A 22973-nucleotide genomic window follows, 5' to 3' on the forward strand; every position below is an offset into this window, starting at 1 on the left:
CCACAATGAATTTTAAATGAAACAACTCAGATGCAGTTGAAGTGCAGACTTTCAGCTTTAATTCAGTGGGGTGAACAAAACGATTGAATAGAAATGTGAGGCAACTAAAGCATTTTTTAACACAATCCCTTCATTTCAGGGGCTCAAAAGTAATTGGACAATTGACTCAAAGGCTATTTCATGGGCAGGTGTGGGCAAGTCCGTCATTATGTCACTATCAATTAAGCAGATAAAAGGCCTGAAGTTGATTTGAGGTGTGGTGCTTGCATGTGGAACATTTTGCTGTGAACAGGCAACATGTGGTCAAAGGAGCTCTCTATGCAGGTGAAAGAAGCCATCCTTAAGCTGCGAAAACAGAAAAAACCCATCTGAGAAATTGCTACAATATTACGAGTGGCAAAATCTACAGTTTGGTACATCCTGAGAAAGAAAGCAAGCACTGGTGAACTCAGCAACGCAAAAAGACCTGGGGCCTCATGTATAAACGGTGCGTACGCACAGAAATGTTGCGTACGAACCTTTCCACGCTCAAATCGCGATGTATAAAACCTAAACTTGGCGTAAAAGCCACGCACATTTCCACGGTAACTCATACCTTGGCGTACGCAATTTCTCCAGCTCGGTTTTACAGACTGGCGGCACCCAGCGTCAAAGCACTGCTACTGTTCCTGTGTGGTTACCCTTTCTTAGATCCACATCCACGGCGGCGGCTTTATCAAATACACTGAAATTAACCGCATATCGTTCATAAATTTAATGCATCTGATTGTAATTAACCTGTAACAATATAATGGTCCACAGAATGGTCAAACTGCTGTTCCTGTGTGCTCATCCTTTCTTTCTTAGCTCCACATTCCTGACGCGGCTTTATAAATACACTGAAATTAACTGCATATTGTTTATTAGTGTAATGCATCTAATCGTAATTAACCTGTAGCAATATAATGGGCCAGGGAATAGCCATAGTATTCCAAATACCATAACTGCTTTAGCGTTGTTACGCTCACTGCATCTTGTTGTTCTTTTTGCGGATCATCTTTTTCCATATTACTCTCACTGCACCACTCGGAGTATTTATATCACTGTATCTGAGTGTGAATCACAGCAGCAGATGATCGGAAAGAGAATTATCGGTATACAGTTTCAAGTACACACTACCTCAACCACGGCAAAAAGCGTCAAAGCCTTTCCTGTACGGACCTCACGTTTCAGAAACAGTTTCATCCCAAGAACTATAAACGCACTCAATCAGTCCATCAAGTGCTCCTTGTAGAACTGTTTGTACTTATAAGTACAATCACCTCACTGTAAACTTACACTACAGTTATAATATTGCACAACCTGCGCTACTTTATAAAGCGCGTATGATGACAATATCATTTTTAAGATGAAATGCAGCAAAATATGTTGCTTATAGTATACAGATAAAACTAACTTCATTTAAATAATCTGTATTGTTAATAATTAAACATGTGAGGACACGGTGCCGCAGCGTATAGCTAGTTCAAGGATAGCTCCTGCCTTGCGCTGTATTCTTGCTGGTGCTGACGCGACACTGGAAGGATAGATGAACAGAATAATTAAACATGTACTACGAAGATATTTCAATGTTCCTTAAAAGTTTTGAAGAATCGGCGTTCTAAGCTTACAAATGGCTTAACGTCTATTACAGAGCTGATTGTGTGGCGATTGGAGAAAGAAAAGTATGGACAGGAATTGGAGGTTAGTACGTTTGAAAGAGACAGTACTTCTGTAATAAATTATTTCATCGAAGGTCGCACATGGTGCAGCAAGCCTCTTGCGTGAGATATGAACAATCACTGCGCCACCGTGTTCCCATGTTTAATAACATGCTTTCATTCCTATCATCATGAAAATGATATCACGTATACATCTCAGTATTTTAATTATTCAGAGAGCTGTAATATCTCGAATGTAATGCATTTTGTGTCCTGTCGGAGAAAGAGAAAGAACGGAAGCACGTAGTGATTCACACACATAGAGCACATAGAAGATCAAACACAGAACAAAGTATTTAACGTGCTACTTGAGAAACTAGTAAAATAAACGATTTTAAGATGAAGTTTATGATGTTCTACTTTAATGGCAAAATAAACTACGTGATTAAAGTGGAAATTTCGAGATTAAAGTTGACATTTCGTGCTTTTTTCCCCACTGTGTGCCTATGTTTTTTTGTTTGTACCCTAATACGCTTTCATATGACACTCAGACGGTGGGCTACGACTTGCCTTTTCACGGTGACTTTGATATGTGATTTCTTTTTTATTTCGGGCACTGTGCAACTTTGTGAATTTGATCTTTCGAGTTTTTCCGACACTCTGTCACTCGATCAACTTTCTTTTGTTGATTATACCACTGTTTAAACCAACAAATAGTACGTTTTTCCTTTGCCTCCACTTGGTATTCGCTGAAATTCTTATATTTTCCCCTGTGCTTTTCCCATTGTCTTTTCACAGAAGGCTATTTATATTGATTTGCATATTCAAAGAGGCGTAATTCTGGGAGGAGTTGGGGCGGGACAGAAGGCGTGTGCACGTGTGTTACTTTTCACGCTGATCGGGATTTATGTAGTGGGAGAACGTGAAAGTATGCGTGCGCACAGATTCCTGCATCTGGATTTTTCTGTGCGTACGCACAATCCCGCTTTTGTGCTTACGCCATGTTATAGTGTGAGTTCTACGCACGGCGTTATACATGAGGCCCCTGGACGTCCACAGAAGACAACAGTGGTAGATGATCGCTGAATCATTTCCATGGTGAAGAGAAACCCCTTCACAACAGCCAACCAAGTGAACAACACTCTCCAGGGGGTAGGCATATCGATATCCAAGTCTACCATAAAGAGAAGACTGCATGAAAGTAAATACAGAGGGTGCACTGCAAGGTGCAAGCCACTCATAAGCCTCAAGAATAGAAAGGCTAGATTGGACTTTGCTAAAGAACATCTAAAAAAGCCAGCACAGTTCTGGAAAAACATTCTTTGGACAGATGAAACCAAGATCAACCTCTACCAGAATGATGGCAAGAAAAAAGTATGGAGAAGGTGTGGAACAGCTCATTATCCAAAGCATACCACATCATCTGTAAAACACGGTGGAGGCAGTGTGATGGCTTGGGCGTGAATGGCTGCCAGTGGCACTGGGACACTAGTGTTTATTGATGATGTGACACAGGACAGAAGCAGCCGAATGAATTCTGAGGTGTTAAGAGACATACTGTCTGCTCAAATCCAGCTAAATGCAGTCAAATTGATTGGGCGGCGTTTCATGATACAGATGGACAATGACCCAAAACATACTGCCAAAGCAACCCAGGAGTTTATTAAAGCAAAGAAGTGGAAAATTCTTGAATGGCCAAGTCAGTCACCTGATCTTAACACAACTGAGCATGCATTTCACTTGTTGAAGACTAAACTTCAGACAGAGAGGCCCACAAACAAACAGCAACTGAAAGCCGCTGCAGTAAAGGCCTGGCAGAGCATTAAAAAGGAGGAAACCCAGCATCTGGTGATGTCCATGAGTTCAAGACTTCATGCTGTCATTGCCAGCAAAGGGTTTTCAACCAAGTATTAGAAATGATCATTTTATTTCCAGTTATTTAATTTGTCCAATTACTTTTGAGCCCCTGAAATGAAGGGATGGTGTTAAAAAAATCCTTTAGTTGCCTCACATTTTTTATGCAATCGTTTTGTTCAGCACACTGAATTAAAGCTGAAAGTCTGAACTTCAACAGCATCTGAGTTGTTTCATTTAAAATTCATTGTGGTAATGTACAGAACCAAAATTAGAAAAAAGTTGTCTCTGTCCAAATATTTATGGACCTAATTGTATGTTATTTACCCTATACAGCTCCAGGTACTTCACTCCCAGATAAACAAGGCAAGCTGCCTGCTGCTTGTATTGATCGACACATTTACAACACAAAAGATGCTGACAGAGAGGTGGGAATGGATTTAAGGTGGGCTGGGATTATGAGTTTTTTGTAGGCTTTGGTAATTCTAGTGTTAAACATTTATCTGAATTGAAAATGAACAGTTTAGGAAACGTACAAAACTGTTGCCTAAGCCACAGCCCCTTCCACTCAAACCATCACAATGTACTTCAGAAAGAAAACTATTTTAATGTAGTTTCCTTGTCAAATAGCTCATCATGTTCATAAATCAAAACTGCACACCTGAATCAGTTCAGGTATGATGTGTTTCAGAACCCTGTAATAAGTATATAAGTTTAATATGTCACTGCTCTGTACAAAAATATTTTATAAATCCACTTTTCTTTCTACTCACATGTACAACTAACACAATGCCAGATATAGCACAGAGGAGTTCACCATATAAGAACTGCTAGGCAAGCATTAGAAGACAACACAGGGACAACTTAGTTTTGTAAAACTAAGGGGGACAGGGCTTTTGCAGCTGCTGCTCCTCGCCTGTGAAACTCTTTGCCTCATTACATAAAGGAGTCATCTACAGCTGAACTGTTCAAAACAAGATTAAAGACTCATTTCTATTCACTTGCTTTCCGTGACCTTCAGTAATACCGATGGTTTCCTCATTGTGATTATGTAAATTATTCATTTTGTTTATGTTCATTTATTTTATTTCTATTTGTTATTTATGTTAATTGTTTTTTTCTTCTTTTATTGTAAAGCACTTTGGCCGCAGCATTCCTATGTTGTTTTAAATGTGCTATATAAATAAATTGACATTGACAACTGCAAAATGGGCATTTCTGTGTGTCAAAATCAGCATGAAACTGTATCCCCTGTGCCTTGTTTGGGAATGGCATGATTCACCGAAGTGGGGGCCTGCACATGAAGGAAGAGTATAAAGCCTTGGAACACTGCCTGGCACATATTTGAAGCAGACGGACGGATGGGAGATAACATCATCTGATTCGGAAAATCCTTCCAACACAGAGGCGAAAATGGCAGACTCTATACATCGGGCTCCCACTCCCAACTGGGTTTTTGTCATGGCTTCCTCGTCTGTTATTTCTCCCATGTAATTCCTTACTGCTGTATCACTAAGGGAGGAGCATTGCCTTTTTATATTATATTTATATAGTTTTGGGGTATGTAACATGCCGCAATTACAAAAGAACTTATTCCAACAAGGAAGCTAGCGACCTCTGCTGGATACAAACCCTTCCTCATTTTGCATGCTCTTGATGGTAAACACAATGAGAAGGTTTAAATACAGCAAGTGCATTGGCATTACTGCCTTTTGTAATTAAGGCATGGAAGCAACAGAATCGTTATTATCAGGTAGCAAGTGATAATAATAATACTGTGAATACAAACAAGTAATGTTTTACCGACATATATAGTGCTTGTTGATGTTAAAAGTAGCAAGAGTTTACTAACAAGTATAACCATTGATGGCTGGGCTTGTAGCTGAGCTGCTTTGTCTGCATACTGGTAGGTTGGTGCTGCACAAAGCAATTAGTCGATATCTCTTTTACTCCATCTTAATACATAATTTCCCTGCCTCCTCACTCACGTCCGTCCAAGGCCAAATGCTCAGTCGCTGTCTGCGCACGTCCGAAGCCGAATGCGCAGTTGCCTTCTGCGCAGCTGCCCAAAAAACCTTACGAGACCGACATCCAACCCCAACATCGCGGCAGGCGGCGGATTTACGGCCACAAAAATTCAAAGAGAAAGGCGACTTTGATTAAGAGGCCTGAAAGGCAATTTCGAGTACAGCTTGAGGCCTAATTACGTATTCTGATTCAATTACTCATTCATTCAATACACCTATATCAGGTTTGTGGTGCTTATACTTATTACTATTCCATATTGTACTGGAACATTCATCATTCAATATTATACTATAGGCCTGGAAAATTCATCAACTAACAGTACAAGCCTGTACAGTAATGAGTAAAGTGGACTACAATCCTTACAAAACAACTTCTTCGTTACTTATCATTTGTTCTTCATAAACTGCTGACACAAACTCGTGCCCGTTTCATCTTACGTTGTCGAAACGGGCTCTTTGTCTAGTATTAAATAAAATGAGTGTTTTAAATATGTTATGTCTCAGACTGAAGTGTTTGTGGCCTTACAGTATTCACCTGTCTTTACACCTACTGGAACTGTGATGGGGTCACATTTCTCTGACTAAAGCTGTCCATGAGTACTTTTCATGTTATTTACTCACTCAATTTTCTTTTGTAGAGTAATGTGAATCGACAATTTCATTTAATTCACTAAACTCTGCATTCTTCTTATTTAATAAAAAGGCAAATGTGTTGCGTTTCATTCAGCGATTTAAGGAAAGTATATTATATGCAGTGTTTAGTTTTTATGTAATAGTCTGTTTTGTTCCCATAATAAATAATCTCACAATTGGGGATTCCCTGTGGATTAGCCTTGCTGTGAAAAATTTGTATGTGCAGCCCATTCATGCACTGGGCATATTAATAAATAATAATACATTTTATTTATATAGCGCCTTTCCCATGCTCATGGCGCTTAACAGAGTCTTAGAAAAAACAGCAGGGTATATGTAAGATTGGATACAAACGTTTTCCTGAATAGAAAAATGAAACAGATGATAAAGCATTAAATAGAATAAAGGATAATAAACCAGAGTAAAATACTAAATCCAGTACTAAAAGAAAAACCTAACAAATAACCTAATTTGTAATATAACAGACACACAAATTATCCTGAGCACCTGGACAGAGAGATAAACTGAAAGAAAGGGCAGAATGTTAACTTAAGCTAAAAGCCTTCCTAAGTAGATGAGTTTTAAGTTGTTTTTAAAAAGAATGAATGGAGTCAGCTGATCTAATTTATTTCGGGATGTCATTCCAAAGTCTGGGTGCTATGGAGCTGAAGGCCCTGTCACCCATAGAGTGCAGGTTAGTGTAAGGCACAACAAGATTACCAGAATCAGAGGACCGTAGTAGGTGAACAGGAGCATAGTGATTTAGAAGGTCACTGATGTAGGCCGGTGCAAGGCCATTTAAAGCTCTGTAGGTTATTAACAGAATTTTATATTCAATCCTGTAAGACAAAGGGAGCCAGTGAAGGCGAAGCAGGATGGGTGTGATGTGCTCGCTGTTGTTGGTTCGTGTCAGGACTCTTGCAGCAGAGTTCTGAATCAACTGGAGCTGTGATATAAGATTAGAAAGGGCACCTGCCAGCAGCGAGTTACAATAATCGATGCGGAATGTGATAAAAGCATGGACAAGTTTTTCAGCATTAGAAAAGGAGAGGAATGAGACAAACACGGGATATGTTACAGAGGTGAAAGAAAGTTTCTTAATGTGGTTTATGTGGGCGGAATAAGAAAGGGAGGAATCAAAAATGACACAAAGATTCCTTGCATCAGAAGAAATAATTTGGTTGATGGCAAAAGCCTTCTGCAGCTGATTAATATTTTTGAGCAAGGGTATCATATTCCACCTTGAGGCATCTTTGCCCAGCTAGCTATAGTCTATAAACTCACAATCACAAGTGAATTTTGGACTGCTCTAACACTCCACTGGCACTGTTAGATCTAAACCCTAGTGTGGCGAATTGCTTGCGTACTGAATTGACTTTAGCTGTAGGTGGAAGTCCCACTTTACTTACAGTATGATGCCATGCAGAGTTGCGTTGTGGTGCAAAATAGTCTATTAGCCGGCAAAAGTGCTGTGAAGAAGCTGTCTGTTGCAACGGTCCTGCCTTTGTCCAGTATGATAGCAGTCACGGGACATCATATCTTTGATTGCCGGTTCAACAAACGGTTCTGAGCAGGCCTCAGCCACAGCATTGCTCTTGTGAAAAGAATGTAGATAAATGCCATCCACTCAGAGAGGGAGAGGCAAGTTCGTTGTACCACGTGAATGTTACTGAGAGAATAAAACTGAATAGCAAAAAAAAAAAAAAGACAAGCACTAACTTTTACAAATAGCTAAAATTTACACTGGGTGTTACAGACCCAAATGAAATGTATGTTTTTATTAAATTACAGAAATACTAATAATAATAATAATAATAATAATTATAGTAATAATAATAATAGCAGCTCATTACTCAAAGCACAGACCTTTGGGTTATAAGGCAGCAGTTCTTACCTCTGCATCATTCAAGAACATGTGTAAACTATGTAGATTGACATTTGAGTTATGTTTTTAACTCATTGACAGCCACATGTAAATTGAATGTTTTTTTCTTCTTTGGTTATATCTTAATACATAATTCGCCTGCCTCCTCACTCACTCACTCGCGTCCGTCTGAAGCCGAATGTGTAGTCGCCTTCTGCGCACGTCCAAAGCCGAATGCGCAGTCGCCTTCTGCGCAGCTGCCTGAAAAACCTTACGAGACCGACATCCAACCCCAACATCGTGGCAGCCAGCGGATTTACACCTATATCAGGTTTGTGGTGCTTATACTTATTACTATTCCATATTGTACTGGAACATTCATCATTCAATATTATACTATAGGCCTGGAAAATTCATCAACTAACAGTACAAGCCTGTACAGTAATGAGTAAAGCGGACTACAATCATTACAAAACAACTTCTTTGTTACTTATCATTTGTTCTTCATACACTGCTGACACAAACTCGTGCCCGTTTCATCTTACATTGTCGAAACGGGCTCTTTGTCTAGTTCTTAAATAAAAGTGCATGTGTTTATTTGATATTTGGACTGAAGTCTTCACACATTATACACTTCACATCATTATCAGTATAACATGAACAAAGTTCCTGCTTTAGGTATGTGTTCAGCATTTCCTACACTTACCCAGATCTTTGTAGACATGGAACACACATGAAATACATGTATTCCAAATAACGATGTACAGTAATCCCCCGCTATATTGCGATTCAGCTATCGCGCTCCCGCTACATCGCGGATTTATTAATATTATTATTATTACTAGGGGGCTTCGCTCGCCCACCCCCGGGTTTCGTTTACCGGATAAACAATTTAAAGAGATTGTTATTTTATTTCCTGCCCCGGGCGTGGCTAAATCTCTTTCTCGCGGGACATATAACGCTGCTCACGTTGTGAAGGGGGGGTCTGAACGCACACTAAGGAGAAGCGATCGGTTCAGCTGCTGTCATGCTGCTGCTGGCCAGCTGTGTGCAATGCTTGTCGTGCTTTGTGTCAGTCACTTAAAAGCCTGTATAGCAGCTGTCCTGTTGCCACTTTGCATCTCTGCCGCTCACGTTCTGAAGGAGGAGGAGTAAGGGAGGGGGGGGTTTGTATGTGTGAGGGCAGAATGCATGCTAAGGAAGAAGTGCTCCAATCCTCTGCTGGCAAGCTGCATGTTCTGCTTGTCTTTGTTTGGTTTGTGTGTGTGAGGGCAGAATGCATGCTAAGGAAGAAGTGCTCCAATCCTCTGCTGGCAAGCTGCATGTTCTGCTTGTCGTTGTTTTAAGAGCTGGAAGCACCTGGAGTTTGTTTGCCAAAAGCATTCCTACAACTGCTGGGTTAGATGTCGGTGAACTTGTTTTAAATTCTCTCCGAGATGATCTGGTTTCGATTGCTTCGCTCAAACAAAGCTCTTGCCACTTCGCGACTCTCTCGCTCGCGTTGTGAAGGGAGGGGTGGGGGGAGAGGTGGTTTTTGTGAGGGCTGAACGCACTAAGGAGAAGTGGACAGATTACCTGCTGGCTTTCTGCTGCTTCTGCCAAGATGCCTGTTCTGATTGTCGCTCTACGCGTCGATCTTTTAAAAGCCTGTACAGCAGCTGTCCTTCTGTCTCAATGCCTTGTCTTGTGTGACATTAAAATGTCTCTCGAGGAATGTAAATTGTTTTCTGAGAAGATCAAGCCTCATCTCCCTGCCAAGATTTTTTTTTTTTTTTTTATAATAGTGAGATGTTACTGATATCTTTAGCCCGACATCCACATATCATATGTGTTTACAAAGTGTGTTTTAATAAGTTTACATGTGTTTAAAGCGTGTGGGAGGGGTATTTTTTTTTTCAGTTTATTTATTAATTTTATTGTAATCATTCTATACATATAGATTAATTTATAACAAAAAAGAATTGGAAGACAAATCAGACCCCACCCTTGAGAAGGAGAGCTTAGCCAAAGGAGAATTGCTTAAGGCTTTTTAAAAGGGCAAAAATAAACAAAAGAAAGGAAGAAATATATATATAGGTAAATAAAAAAAATGGAGAAGGGAAATAAATGCGGTAATAATTATTTCTCTTATTCTAAAATATTATTGATTAGATCCTGCCAGGTTTTGAAAAAAATCTGTACGGATCCTCTAACTGAGAATTTGATTTTTTCCAATTTCAAATAATATAAAACATCAGTTTCCCACTGACTTATCAGAGGAGAGTTAGGATACTTCCAATTTAACAAAACAAGTCTGCATGCCAAAAGTGTAGTGAATGCAATCACCGTTTGTTTGTCCTTCTCCACTTCAAGTCCGTCTGGAAGAACATCGAACACAGCGGTTAATGGGTTAGGAGGGATTGTGACCCCAAGGCTGTCTGAAAAGCACTTAAAATTTTGGTCCAAAATGATGTTAATTTGGTGCAGGCCCAAAACATGTGACCCAGTGAGGCAGGAGCTTGGATGCAGCATTCGCAGGTTGGAATGTTGCCCTGGAAACATTTTGGACAGTTTTAAGCGAGACAGATGAGCTCGATACATAATTTTGAGTTGCATAATTCTATGCTTTGCGCATATGGAGCTCGAGTGAATTCTCTGCATTGCTACCTTCCACTCCTTTTCTGATATATAGATTAAGAGATCTTTTTCCCAATGTCCTCTTGGGTCTTTGAAAGGTAGGGACTCTAATAAGATTTTATATAATGCGGAAATGGTGTCTAATTCCTCGAAATTGAGCAGTATTTTTTCCAGTATGGTGGAGGGTACGAGGTGAGGAAAATCGGGCAGTTTCTGTTTAACAAAGTTTCTAATTTGAAGATAGTGAAAGAAATGTGTAGCTGGGAGGTTGAATTTGGAATGTAATTGTTCAGAGGATACAAATACAGTGGTGTGAAAAACTATTTGCCCCCTTCCTGATTTCTTATTCTTTTGCATGTTTGTCACACAAAATGTTTCTGATCATCAAACACATTTAACCATTAGTCAAATATAACACAAGTAAACACAAAATGCAGTTTTTAAATGATAGTGTTTATTATTTAGGGAGAAAAAAAATCCAAACCTACATGGCCCTGTGTGAAAAAGTAATTGCCCCATTGTTAAAAAATAACCTAATTGTGGTGTATCACACCTGAGTTCAATTTCCGTAGCCACTCCCAGGCCTGATTACTGCCACACCTGTTTCAATCAAGGAATCACTTAAATAGGAGCTGCCTGACACAGAGAAGTAGACCAAAAGCACCTCAAAAGCTAGACATCATGCCAAGATCCAAAGAAATTCAGGAACAAATGAGAACAGAAGTAATTGAGATCTATCAGTCTGGTAAAGGTTATAAAGCCATTTCTAAAGCTTTGGGACTCCAGCGAACCACAGTGAGAGCCATTATCCACAAATGGCAAAAACATGGAACAGTGGTGAACCTTCCCAGGAGTGGCCGGACGACCAAAATTACCCCAAGAGCGCAGAGACGACTCATCCGAGAGGTCACAAAAGACCCCAGGACAACATCTAAAGAACTGCAGGCCTCACTTGCCTCAATTAAGGTCAGTGTTCACGACTCCACCATAAGAAAGAGACTGGGCAAAAACGGCCTGCATGGCAGATTTCCAAGACGCAAACCACTGTTAAGCAAAAAGAACATTAGGGCTCGTCTCAATTTTGCTAAGAAACATCTCAATGATTGCCAAGACTTTTGGGAAAATACCTTGTGGACTGATGAGTCAAAAGTTGAACTTTTTGGAAGGCAAATGTCCCGTTACATCTGGCGTAAAAGGAACACAGCATTTCAGAAAAAGAACATCATACCAACAGTAAAATATGGTGGTGGTAGTGTGATGGTCTGGGGTTGTTTTGCTGCTTCAGGACCTGGAAGGCTTGCTGTGATAGATGGAACCATGAATTCTACTGTCTACCAAAAAATCCTGAAGGAGAATGTCCGGCCATCTGTTCGTCAACTCAAGCTGAAGCGATCTTGGGTGCTGCAACAGGACAATGACCCAAAACACACCAGCAAATCCACCTCTGAATGGCTGAAGAAAAACAAAATGAAGACTTTGGAGTGGCCTAGTCAAAGTCCTGACCTGAATCCAATTGAGATGCTATGGCATGACCTTAAAAAGGCGGTTCATGCTAGAAAACCCTCAAATAAAGCTGAATTACAACAATTTTGCAAAGATGAGTGGGCCAAAATTCCTCCAGAGCGCTGTAAAAGACTCATTGCAAGTTATCGCAAATGCTTGATTGCAGTTATTGCTGCTAAGGGTGGCCCAACCAGTTATTAGGTTCAGGGGGCAATTACTTTTTCCACACAGGGCCATGTAGGTTTGGATTTTTTTTTCTCCCTAAATAATAAAAACCACCATTTACAAACTGCATTTTGTGTTTACTTGTGTTATATTTAACTAATGGTTAAATGTGTTTGATGATCAGAAACATTTTGTGTGACAAACATGCAAAAGAATAAGAAATCAGGAAGGGGGCAAATAGTTTTTCACACCACTGTATGTTGTCTATATAAAGATCTCCGAGCATTTTAATCCAAAATCTTTTCCAGGTATTAAAAACTGGATAGGTTTGCGAGGGTTGAAAGAGGTGGCTCTCTTGCAGAGGTGCCACAGATAGAAAGCATTTTAAGATGGAGAATCTTTTAACTTGGTTCCATATTCTGAGTGAGTAAAGCACAATTGGGTTATTAGTATATTTGCGATAACTTGCATTTATTGGAGCGCAGAGCAGGGAGTATAAAGAAGTACTACAGGATTTTACTTCTATTGCGGACCAGGCTTGTGTATGTTCATTTATTTGTGTCCAGGTTTTTATAGCTTGTATGTTTGCTGCCCAGTAATAAAACTGAAAGTTAGGTAAAGCCATGCCACCTTCAGCCTGAGATCTTTGTAGGGTCGCTCTTCGGATACGTGGGTGTTTTGAGTTCCAAATGAATGAGGTTATTGTTAAGTCTAATTGCTTAAAAAATGACTTATTGATATATATTGGAATGTTTTGAAATAAAAATGAAGTTTAGGAAGGATATTCATCTTAACATTAATTCTTCCGGCTAGAGTGAGATGAAGGGTTGACCATCTATGCAAGTCTTGCTAAACTGAAGCTTCTGGATTGGTATACAGTAGTTTGATCCATGCACAAATATTCAGGCCAAACCCAATGCAGGGAAAAGGTAGTTCCATTCAATCATATCAAATGCTTTTTCTGCGTCTAATGATAGTATCATCTCTGGGGTGTTTGACTTTGCTGGTGAATATATTACATTAAACAGGCGTCTGAGATTGGAAGATAAGTGTCGGCCTTTAATAAATCCAGTTTGATCCTGTGATATTACCGAGGGCAGCACTTACTCTCAAAAATTCTAGCTAGAAGGATGGAGAATCTTAACATCATTATTCAGGAGTTTTTGTTCTTGTTCCTACCACTTGTGGCACCCGGCTGGGGTTCATGCCCGGCCAGGGTGCCCAGGAGGACCAAAGGAGGGCTTGTGCCTCCTCCAGAACACGAGGGGGCGACCGCCCTGGTTGCTTTGGGGGCCACGGGTACAGAGCTGGGAAGCTCAACCATGTAGGGGCCTGTGGCCTCCGCCAGGGGGCACCCAAATGCCTTGGGAGCCCTGGACCTCAGCACTTCCGTCACACCCAGAAGTGCTGGGGGGAAGAGGAGCAGGGACACCCGGAGTCCTTCCGGTTGCGCAGCCGGCACTTCCGCTGCATAGGTGAGTGTCGACGGAAGAGTGTCAGAAAGCACCTGGAGCCCATCCGGGGGTGTATAAAAGGGGCCGCCTCCCTCCATTCAATGGCAAGAGTTGGGTGGAAGTGGACGAAGCTTGGTGGAGAGGAGTGGAGGCGGACCAGAGACTGTGAAGGCATTGTGTTGTGTGGCCAGGACTGACGGGGTGATTGGTGCTGCGGCACTGGGTATTGTGCACTTTAATTACTGTAAATATTGTAAATAAACGTGTGTGTGGTGAAACCATCATGTCCACCTGTCTGTGTCCAGGCTGTTCCCCACACACTACTACTGTTACTATAGTAATGAAGAATAAAAACATATCTAAACATACATGTAAGACCCATTTATTCAAATTGTATTTCATTGGCAAATTTGACATTCTTAATAAGGAAGCAATCAAAGTACTGTATTTTATAAACTGCAGTAATAATGGTGTTTCTAAACAGTGTATGAAGAGAACAAAAATGCTCTCATAGTGTAACATTTAAGCAACTTGTTTTACTCAACTGATTAACAGAAATAAAGAGATTACAAACTATTCGTTTACCTAAGATGTCACGCTAAAGACAGAGGTGCAGACAGCATAGGTGATCCCTAGATTTTCTCTTGCACCCAATGGAATTAAATAAGATACAAACCAAAACCCTCTGTACATCTGAAAGAACCAAGAAGATCCTTAGAGAAATAAAAACAAGCAAGATCTATGCATGTTACATCTGTCTAAATTTTTATGTTTAGATACAATAAATTATTCCACATTATGTGTACATACTAAGAAGGAAGGAGAAGGAACTCCGAGTCCAGCTCAGGGCAGCAAAGGAGCAGTACAGGAGAAAGCTGGAGCAGAAGTTGCAGAATAACAGCATGAAGGAAGTGTGGGATGGGATGAAGATCATCACTGATTGCAGCTCGAAGCGGGATGCCACCATCGAGAGAGATGTGAAGAGAGCAAACCAAATGAACAACTTCTTTAACAGGTATGACCACCCTAACCCACTCTCACCTCAGAGTACTACACCCTCCACCCATCCTTCTGCTGATACCAGCATAGGAGAGATATCCCCACCCACAATTACAGCAGCGCAGGTGAGCAAAGAGCTGAGGAGACTTTGTGCCAGCAAAGCAGTGGGTCCAGATGGAGTATTGCCATGACTGCTGAAAGTCTGTGCGCTGGAGCTGGGGAGTCCTCTACAGCGCATCTTCAACCTGAGCCTGGAACAGAAGAGAGTCCCGAGGCTTTGGAAAACATCTTGTATCACCCCAGTCCCAAAGGTACCACGTCCTAGTGAGCTGAACGACTTCTGGCCTGTCGCTCTGACATCACATGTGATGAAGACCATGGAGCGGCTGCTGCTTCACCACCTGAGGCCACAGGTACACCACTCCCTCGACCCTCTGCAGTTCGCATACCAGGAGAAGGTGGGAGCGGAGGATGTCATCATCTATATGCTACACCGATCACTCTCCCACTTGGACAGAGGCAGTGGTGATGTAAGAATTATGTTTCTAGACTTCTCTAGCGCCTTCAACACCATCTAACCTCTGCTCCTTAGGGACAAGCTGACAGAGATGGGAGTAGATTCATACCTAGTGGCAAGGATCGTGGACTATCTTACAAACAGTAAGATATGCATGTCAGTATGTGCGCTTCGGGAACTGCAGGTCTGACATTGTGGTCAGCAACACAGGAGCGCCGCAGGGGACAGTACTTTCTTCTGTCCTGTTCAGCCTATATACATCAGACTTCCAATACAACTCAGAGTCCTGCCACGTGCAAAAGTTCGCTAACGACACTGCTATCGTGGGCTGCATCAGGAGTGGGCAGGAGGAGAAGTATAGGAACCTCATCAAAGACTTTGTTAAATGGTGCGACTCAAACCACCTACACCTGAACACCAGCAAAACCAAGGAGCTGGTGGTGGATTTTAGGAGGCCCAGGCCCCTCCTGGACCCCGTGATCATCAGAGGTGACTGTGTGCTGAGGGTACAGACCTATAATTACCTGGGAGAGCAGCTGGATGATAAATTGGACTGGAATGCCAATACTGATTCTCTGTGCAAGAGAGGACAGAGCCGGCTACATTTCTTAGAAGACTGGCGTCCTTCAACATCTGCAATAAGATGCTGCAGATGTTCTATCAGACGGTTGTGGCGAGTGCCCTCTTCTACGCAGTGGTGTGCTGGGGAGGCAGCATAAAGAAGAAGGACGCCTCACACCCGGACAAACTGGTGAGGAAGGCAGGCTCTATTGTAGGCATGGGGCTGGACAGTTTGACATCCGTGGCAGAGCCATGGGCGCTCAGCTGGCTCCTATCACTTATGGAGAATCCACTGCATCCACTAAACAGTGTCATCTCCAGACAGAAGAGCAGCTTCAGCGACAGACTGCTGTCACTGTCCTGCTCCACTGACAGACTGAGGAGATCGTTCCTCCCCCAAACTATGCGACTCTTCAGTTCCACCCGGGGGGGGGGGTAAACGTTAACATTTTTCAAAGTTATTGTCCGTTTTTACCTACATTTTTATTACTCTTTAATTTAATATTGTTTTTTGTATCAGTATGCTGCTGCTGGAGTATGTGAATTTCCCCTTGGAATTAATAAAGTATCTACTATTGTCTTTTTTTGAAACAAATCAATCTAAAAACACAACTAGGTTGCGTGCATGTGCTGATTACAGCACGTTGCTGCAACCACCACACGATGAACCACCTGGATTGGGATACGAGTGCAGCCATGCTAACGGGTGAAACCTCAGCACTAGAATGCAAAATAAAACTATAAAGAGCTTTCCCAAATACCTATTATTTAAGAGATGTCTGTAATTATGTAACCAAAACATACATTCAACCTTCTCTAAAGAGCTCATTTGTTCTGTTTTGATATATTCAATTAAAAAAAAAAAAAAAAAACTCCACAAACTTCAAACACTAGTAGCCCAAAGGGTTGACTATGGTGGGGTGTGTGTAGGGGTGTTGCCTATGGGGAATTATTCCATCCAACACTGGCTGCTACAGCTCTGTGATGTCACACTGGCCTTGCAAAGTATTACGAAGTGTTGTGAAGAAAAGTGAAAATATGTCTATGCTGGCTGCTTGACAAAATTCCAATAAAATATTTGGAAAACAAGATCAATGGTGAACACAACCCATTTGCTATAAAAACTGCATTGGTGAGCTGGTTATGAGTAATACCTATTAACATTTTACTGCAACCTTTAATCTCCCACCCTCATAACCTTGGGCCCTCCTTACGAATGTAGCAGGTATAGTAAGGCATTTTATAGGCAGTACTGATTCGTTGAATATTTGAAGTAATATACTCAAACATCTGTACAACAGAATTTACTACAAAAAACAAATATACAAAATTTGATTGACTAAAAGTGTATACTTTAAAAAAAAAAAAATGTGTCAGAATATAACGTAATAGAAACATTCAAATATTATAATAATGATGAAAATAGAAATTAAGGAAAAGTACAGAAGAAAATTTTGGTTGGTATGACCTGGACTGTTATCCCGTGCAGTCATTTGCATGAGAAGTGCCATCTGCTTGCGTTCTGATAGTGGATAACCAAAAAGAATGTTAACAGGTGTTGATTTTTTCCCTCCAGCTTCCTTCTTAACTTTCTTCTTTTCTGGTCCATCTTTTTCTGAAAAAAGTACATTTTTAAATATAATTGTTTAATTTATACAAGAAAAACTGCAAACTTTCAAATCCTCATAATGCTACACCCTCTAACATTACAAAATACTGCAAAGTATTTGCAAATACAATTTAAAGATCAGTCCATGAAAAAAGGAATATAAAAACAGAATACTTAATCCCTCTCGTTCTCCAAAATACTGTATAATGCTACTCTTTCAATAGACAATCTAAACTTGAACAATAATGGTTTTCTCAGAGGGAAAGGATTGCAAAAGGTACAACAGAACTGATTAACTTTTGACTTAGTTAAGTAGTTTTACCTGAATAAGTCCTGCAAGGAGGGATTAATCTTTCTCCCCAGGTTTCATTTGTGTGTCCTGGATCTGAATCTACAGTGCAAGCACAAAGATTGGAAAAGGACGATAGCAGGGAAGAATATGCACCCCATGCAAGGCATCAGGAGAAATAATCCTAGGCAGTTTGACAGCACAAACTATGACAGAAAATATTTTCCAAACAGATGAAAGGCAAGGAGGAAATATGCAGATGTAAAGGACATTAACATTACAAAACACAATTATATACCTTAAATGCAAATCCTACAACATATCTTCAAGAAAAAAGACAAATGAAGTTGGAATTTAGAGAGATCTGAAAAATTAATTAGTATTGTTCTCTGTCATCTCCCGGTCACATTTTCTGTACAGAATCTGAACTTTGTCACAGTATGTGCAATATTACTTATTGGTAGTAAATTTTCATCCCTTAAGCCAATGGTAGTCATGATGGTAAATGCAAGTTGGCCCAATATATACAGTAGTTACCATAGATAAGTTAGAGGTTGCCATAATGAACTGGTGCCACATTCTCCTTCTTACTGTCCAGTGCTGCTGGGACAGACAAAACCTTAGCTTGTAATAAAAAAAGCAGTTTCAGAAGATAGATGAAAGGAAAATGTAGATCAGAAATTAATTTAGAACAAATCAACCAGGTGTAGCAAATACTGGATTACTTCATTCAATATTAATTAATTCAGCATTTTTGAAATCTGTTCTGTATGAATGGAATAAGTATTACTTTGAAGGAGTAAGTACTTTTTTGAAGAAAGTTTTACTACTACTTGAAATCTACTATCAATCTATGTTGATACTTTTCAGAGAAGTAACAACTTCTCTTTATACAGTACTGTTTTTGTGTTTTGTTATGTGCAAGATGGTTACAACAAAGAAATCTGCTATAGAATGTACCATTTTGCTTTCCATGTATTGTTGCAAAAACACTTAGATCAAATTATCTTGATCTTGCATGCCACTGAATGAATCAATTGTACTGTATAGTCGTGTAAGCATTAGTATTGCACTGCCAGGCACAACTGTCTCTACTCTAACGGTGTCTAGGGTACTTTACCAATTCACAGTGTTGACTGCATAGTCTATAAAGAACAGTTTATACTGTATTACATATTCACCCAATTAAACTGGACAACACTAAGAAGTAGGACAACTTACTGTTCTTCCTACAGTTTGTTTTCTGACCTTCATTTGGCATTCTGTCACAAAATTAGTCATGTTGAGAGATGTCTTCTGTTCCATTTTATATTAGGAACTAAGAATAATTTCAGCACTTGCTGTATTTTAACTGTTCTGTCTGCTGATAAATCTATTGCTTGAGTATTATACTGTAAGTGTTTACCAATTTTCCAGCAAAATGTATACCAGTATTGACAGAGCTGAAATGAAGGCATGTTCATATTTTATACAGACTTTTATGCAAACTTAAGTTACCTGAAATACAGAAAAATTACATGATTAAAAGAAAATGAGGTGTGCACTTGGTTCAGATGGCCTGTTTACACTGTTGTACCTTTGTGGGCTATGCAAACTAAGGCAACACCATTATTATTATTGGTCAAAAACTAAATTTCCCCTACAATTTTAAAATTACTAACCTCAATCACTTGCTCTAATCTATAAGCAACATGCACTCCCCCATGACTCTTAAAGGAGTAGTAAAAGCACCGTGGCATCAAATCTTGAAGCAAAGTGACTTCATTCTTTTAAACTGCTATGAAATTTGAAAGGGTCACTCTTTTGTGTTGTCGATGTTTTTTTGATTGTTATAATATAGCACAGTGCATCTTTTGTCATTCTGACATTCTTTGTATCAACTTACTGCCAAAATGACCCTAAATGCATGGCACATTTTGGAACTTGGAATATCTGAAAACTCAAACAATCTTGAATAAATCATGCAATGTATTTCAAATACAATTAATGCTGCTGCGACTGAGGAGAGGCAAGATTTTAGCAACTGAATTCCTTAAATATGACATCTGCTTGCTATGAGTTATTTGTAGATGTAAACCTGACATTGTCTTAAAGCAATAATGCAACCCTATCCCTTGCTTCTATAGCAAACATTGGTGTAATTCTCACTTCTTTTGAAAAATGTAACTTACAGTATAATGCAAAGCAAGCAATAGTGTTACAATGTACTTATATCAAGTTAGAACATCTATATATATAATTCACTAAGCCAGAAGACAAGTAGCCAACCATGGAAAGCACACCGGAAGGGGCGTGGATTCACTAAGCCGCCGACAAGTAAGACACCCATGGCGCACGCAGGAAGGAGCCACGCCCACCAACTCTAAGACCATTGGATGCGACGACAACTTGCAGAGCCATGCCCACCAACTCGGACGTGACACCTCGGAAAACATGCCGTCATTTCTGTTTGTCTGTGCCACAGTCCACATGCAGCTCTGAGCCACGTTAACTTTTCATTAGTCAACCTCAGTGGAACCTTGGTTCACACAGAGGCAGCGCCAGAGAGAGACAGAGGCACACACAGGCAGCGCGAGAGAGAGCCACGCACACACAGGCAGCGCGACAGAGAGAGCCGCGCAATCCTTTAAAACTGAAGTTAAAACACAATGAAGGAAGCAGTCTTTAAAAACCAATAAGCCCTGTGCCTCTTTTTCATTAGGGTCTCACCTGCCTCACCGCCCTGCAACAGTCGAGACGCTTTCTCAGCAGCTGACCTTCTCTGTGCCTGACTCCACTACTGTCAGTCACCTGATTAAAAATGGTGAACTCCTGCAATGTTACTATCTTGGTTGGCTTTTAAACAAAGTTCGGATTTGTTCAAATGTTCCTTTTTTCCCCCTGTGCTTAAAACTCATTTTAAAAAAAAAGTATTTATACAACTGCTGCAATATTACAGAGAGAGAGGGCTCGTGTGCTTCTGAGAGACAGAGGGGGAGGGGGCTCGGGTGCTGCTGAGAGAGAGAGAGGGGGGGGGGCTGGGGAGGCTCCCCGGCTTCTGAGAGACAGAGGGGGAGGGGGCTCGCGTGCTGCTGAGAGAGAGAGGGGGGGGGCTGGGGAGGCTCTTGAGCTGCTGAGAGAGAGAGAGAGGGGGGCTGGGGAGGCTTGTGTGCTGCTGAGAGAGAGAGAGAGAGGGGGGCTGGGAAGGCTCGTGTGCTGCTGAGAGAGAGAGAGAGAGGGGGGCTGGGAAGGCTCGTGTGCTGCTGAGAGAGAGAGTGGGGGGGGCGCTCCCGTGCTGGTGAGAGAGAGAGGGGGGGAGGCTGGGGAGAGAGAGGGGGGGGGCTGGGGAGGCTTGTGTGCTGCTGAGAGAGAGGGGGGGGGCTCCCGTGCTGCTGAGAGAGAGAGGGGGGGGCTGGGGAGAGAGGGGGGGGCTGGGGAGGCTCGTGCGCTGCTGAGAGAGAGGGGGGGAGGCTTGAGTGCTGCTGAGAGAGGGGGGGGGCTGGGGAGGCTAGTGTGCTGCTGAGAGAAAGAGAGAGAGGGGGGGGGGGGGGGAGGCTCCCATGCTGCTGAGAGAGAGAAGGGTTTAGGCTCGCATGCTGCTCAGAGAGAGAGAGAGAGAGCATGCAGCTGAGCAGGGAGCCTGGGTGTTTGTGTCAGTGTTATTCAATGTTTTTACTATTACACTGTGCATTCTATGGTGTAATGATTAACTATATTTGTGCTTAAAAATCTTTAAAAAAATATATTTACATACAGTTCGTATGGTCTGGAATGGATTAATTGTATTTACATACAATCCTATGGGGGAAATTGCTTCGGTTCACGACCAAATCGGTTTACGACCAGAGGTTTGGAACAAATTATGGTTGTGAACCGAGGTTCCACTGTATATTGACTCTAGAAAACATGATCAGCAAGTCTTTGATAGGCTGCAACAAAATGATGAAAGAACAGGCACATTTTTTTCTCACAAGCTGGGTGGGTGGGTGTTAGTTAATTAGTTACTCGAAGGATTTCAAGATTTAATATGCACAAGCGGTAACCCTGCAAAAGCAGCCCAAACCAGAAAGGACGGCTGGCAAAAAGTGGCTGACAAATTAAACGCGTGTGCATTGTACTTACTGAAAGCGGCGTTACGGATTTTGCAAATGTTCATTTTTTCCCTCTGCTTAAAAAACATGATTATGTGGCGTATACTACGCCGCGGGTTGGTATGCAGCATGTAAAACGGTTTGTTTGTCGCGGATAATTTGCCTTTTACTTTAACACGAAGACAATTTCCTGTTAGATTTGCCTTTGCGATGACAATTGATAAGGCACAGGGCCAAACTTTCAAAAAGATGTGCATGTATCTGCCAAAACCAGTTTTCAGTCATGGACAGTTGTATGTTGCTCTCTCCAGAGTTCCATCTTTCCATTCACTTACTGGTATGCCTGCAGGAACACATGCAGCGAGCGAGCGACACACACACACGCATACAGGCGCGCGAGAGAGAGAGCGCTGGACACATAAGAATAATAATACTTCATTACATTGATATACCGGTGTTTTCAGTATTCAAAGCGCTATCCACACAGGGAGAAACCGGAAAGCGAACCCAAAATCTTCCACAGTCTCCTTACTGCAAAACAGCAGCACTACCATTGCGCTACAAGGCAGTTAAAGAATGCACCGGCCTCGATTTTGTTTTCACTTCTGTTTACAGCGATCGGATCGTAGCGTGCATTGTTGCAATGTTACTTTTCTTGGTGGCTTATTACATTACGGATGTTTCACATGTTAATTTTTTTCCCTGTGCTTAAAAGACATTAAAAAAGTTTTTCTCAACTGTGACTCCGGAACAACTCAGTACGCAAGCTATATTAAGCGTCAACAACGAAGACTCGCTACACCTTAATGAACAAGTGCTGAAACTTATCCCTACCGAAGAAGTAACTTTCACCAGCGTGGCCTCCATCATCACAGACGATCCCGCTTTCAGTCACGGACAATTGTATGTTGCTCTCTCCAGAGGTCCATCTTTTCATTCATTCACAGTGGTATCCACAAACCCACCCCATTTGGACAACTGTGTCGTTCAGCAAGTGTTCACCCATCAATACATAATTATGCGGCGTATGTTACGCCGCGGGTTGGCTAGTGTGATTTAATTCAATATTTGTATGTATGCCTTTGAGGCATGCTTTTCTTCTAATTAAAAAAAATGTGTGTGTATTATTTTTT

General features: G+C 41.2%; 1 protein-coding gene across 3 annotated transcripts in view; it reads right to left on the reverse strand.

Annotated features, from left to right (window-relative positions):
• ankrd12 (ankyrin repeat domain 12) overlaps positions 1-22973 on the reverse strand; it is a 275819-nt gene that overhangs the window by 62914 nt on the left and 189932 nt on the right. Inside the window, exons 4-5 of one of the 3 annotated variants that reach the window (XM_028803702.2) lie at positions 17804-17872; positions 17341-17487 (exon numbers count right to left, since the gene is read on the reverse strand). The exons of 1 other annotated variant lie outside the window; for it this stretch is intronic. In XM_028803702.2, coding sequence (XP_028659535.1) covers positions 17341-17487; positions 17804-17872 — 216 coding nt within the window. The remainder of the gene's footprint in view (positions 1-17340; positions 17488-17803; positions 17873-22973) is intronic. One more of the 3 variants, XM_051928868.1, reaches the window with a different exon arrangement.

The sequence above is a fragment of the Erpetoichthys calabaricus genome, chromosome 6, assembly GCF_900747795.2.
Source record: "Erpetoichthys calabaricus chromosome 6, fErpCal1.3, whole genome shotgun sequence".
Lineage (NCBI taxonomy): Eukaryota > Metazoa > Chordata > Cladistia > Polypteriformes > Polypteridae > Erpetoichthys > Erpetoichthys calabaricus.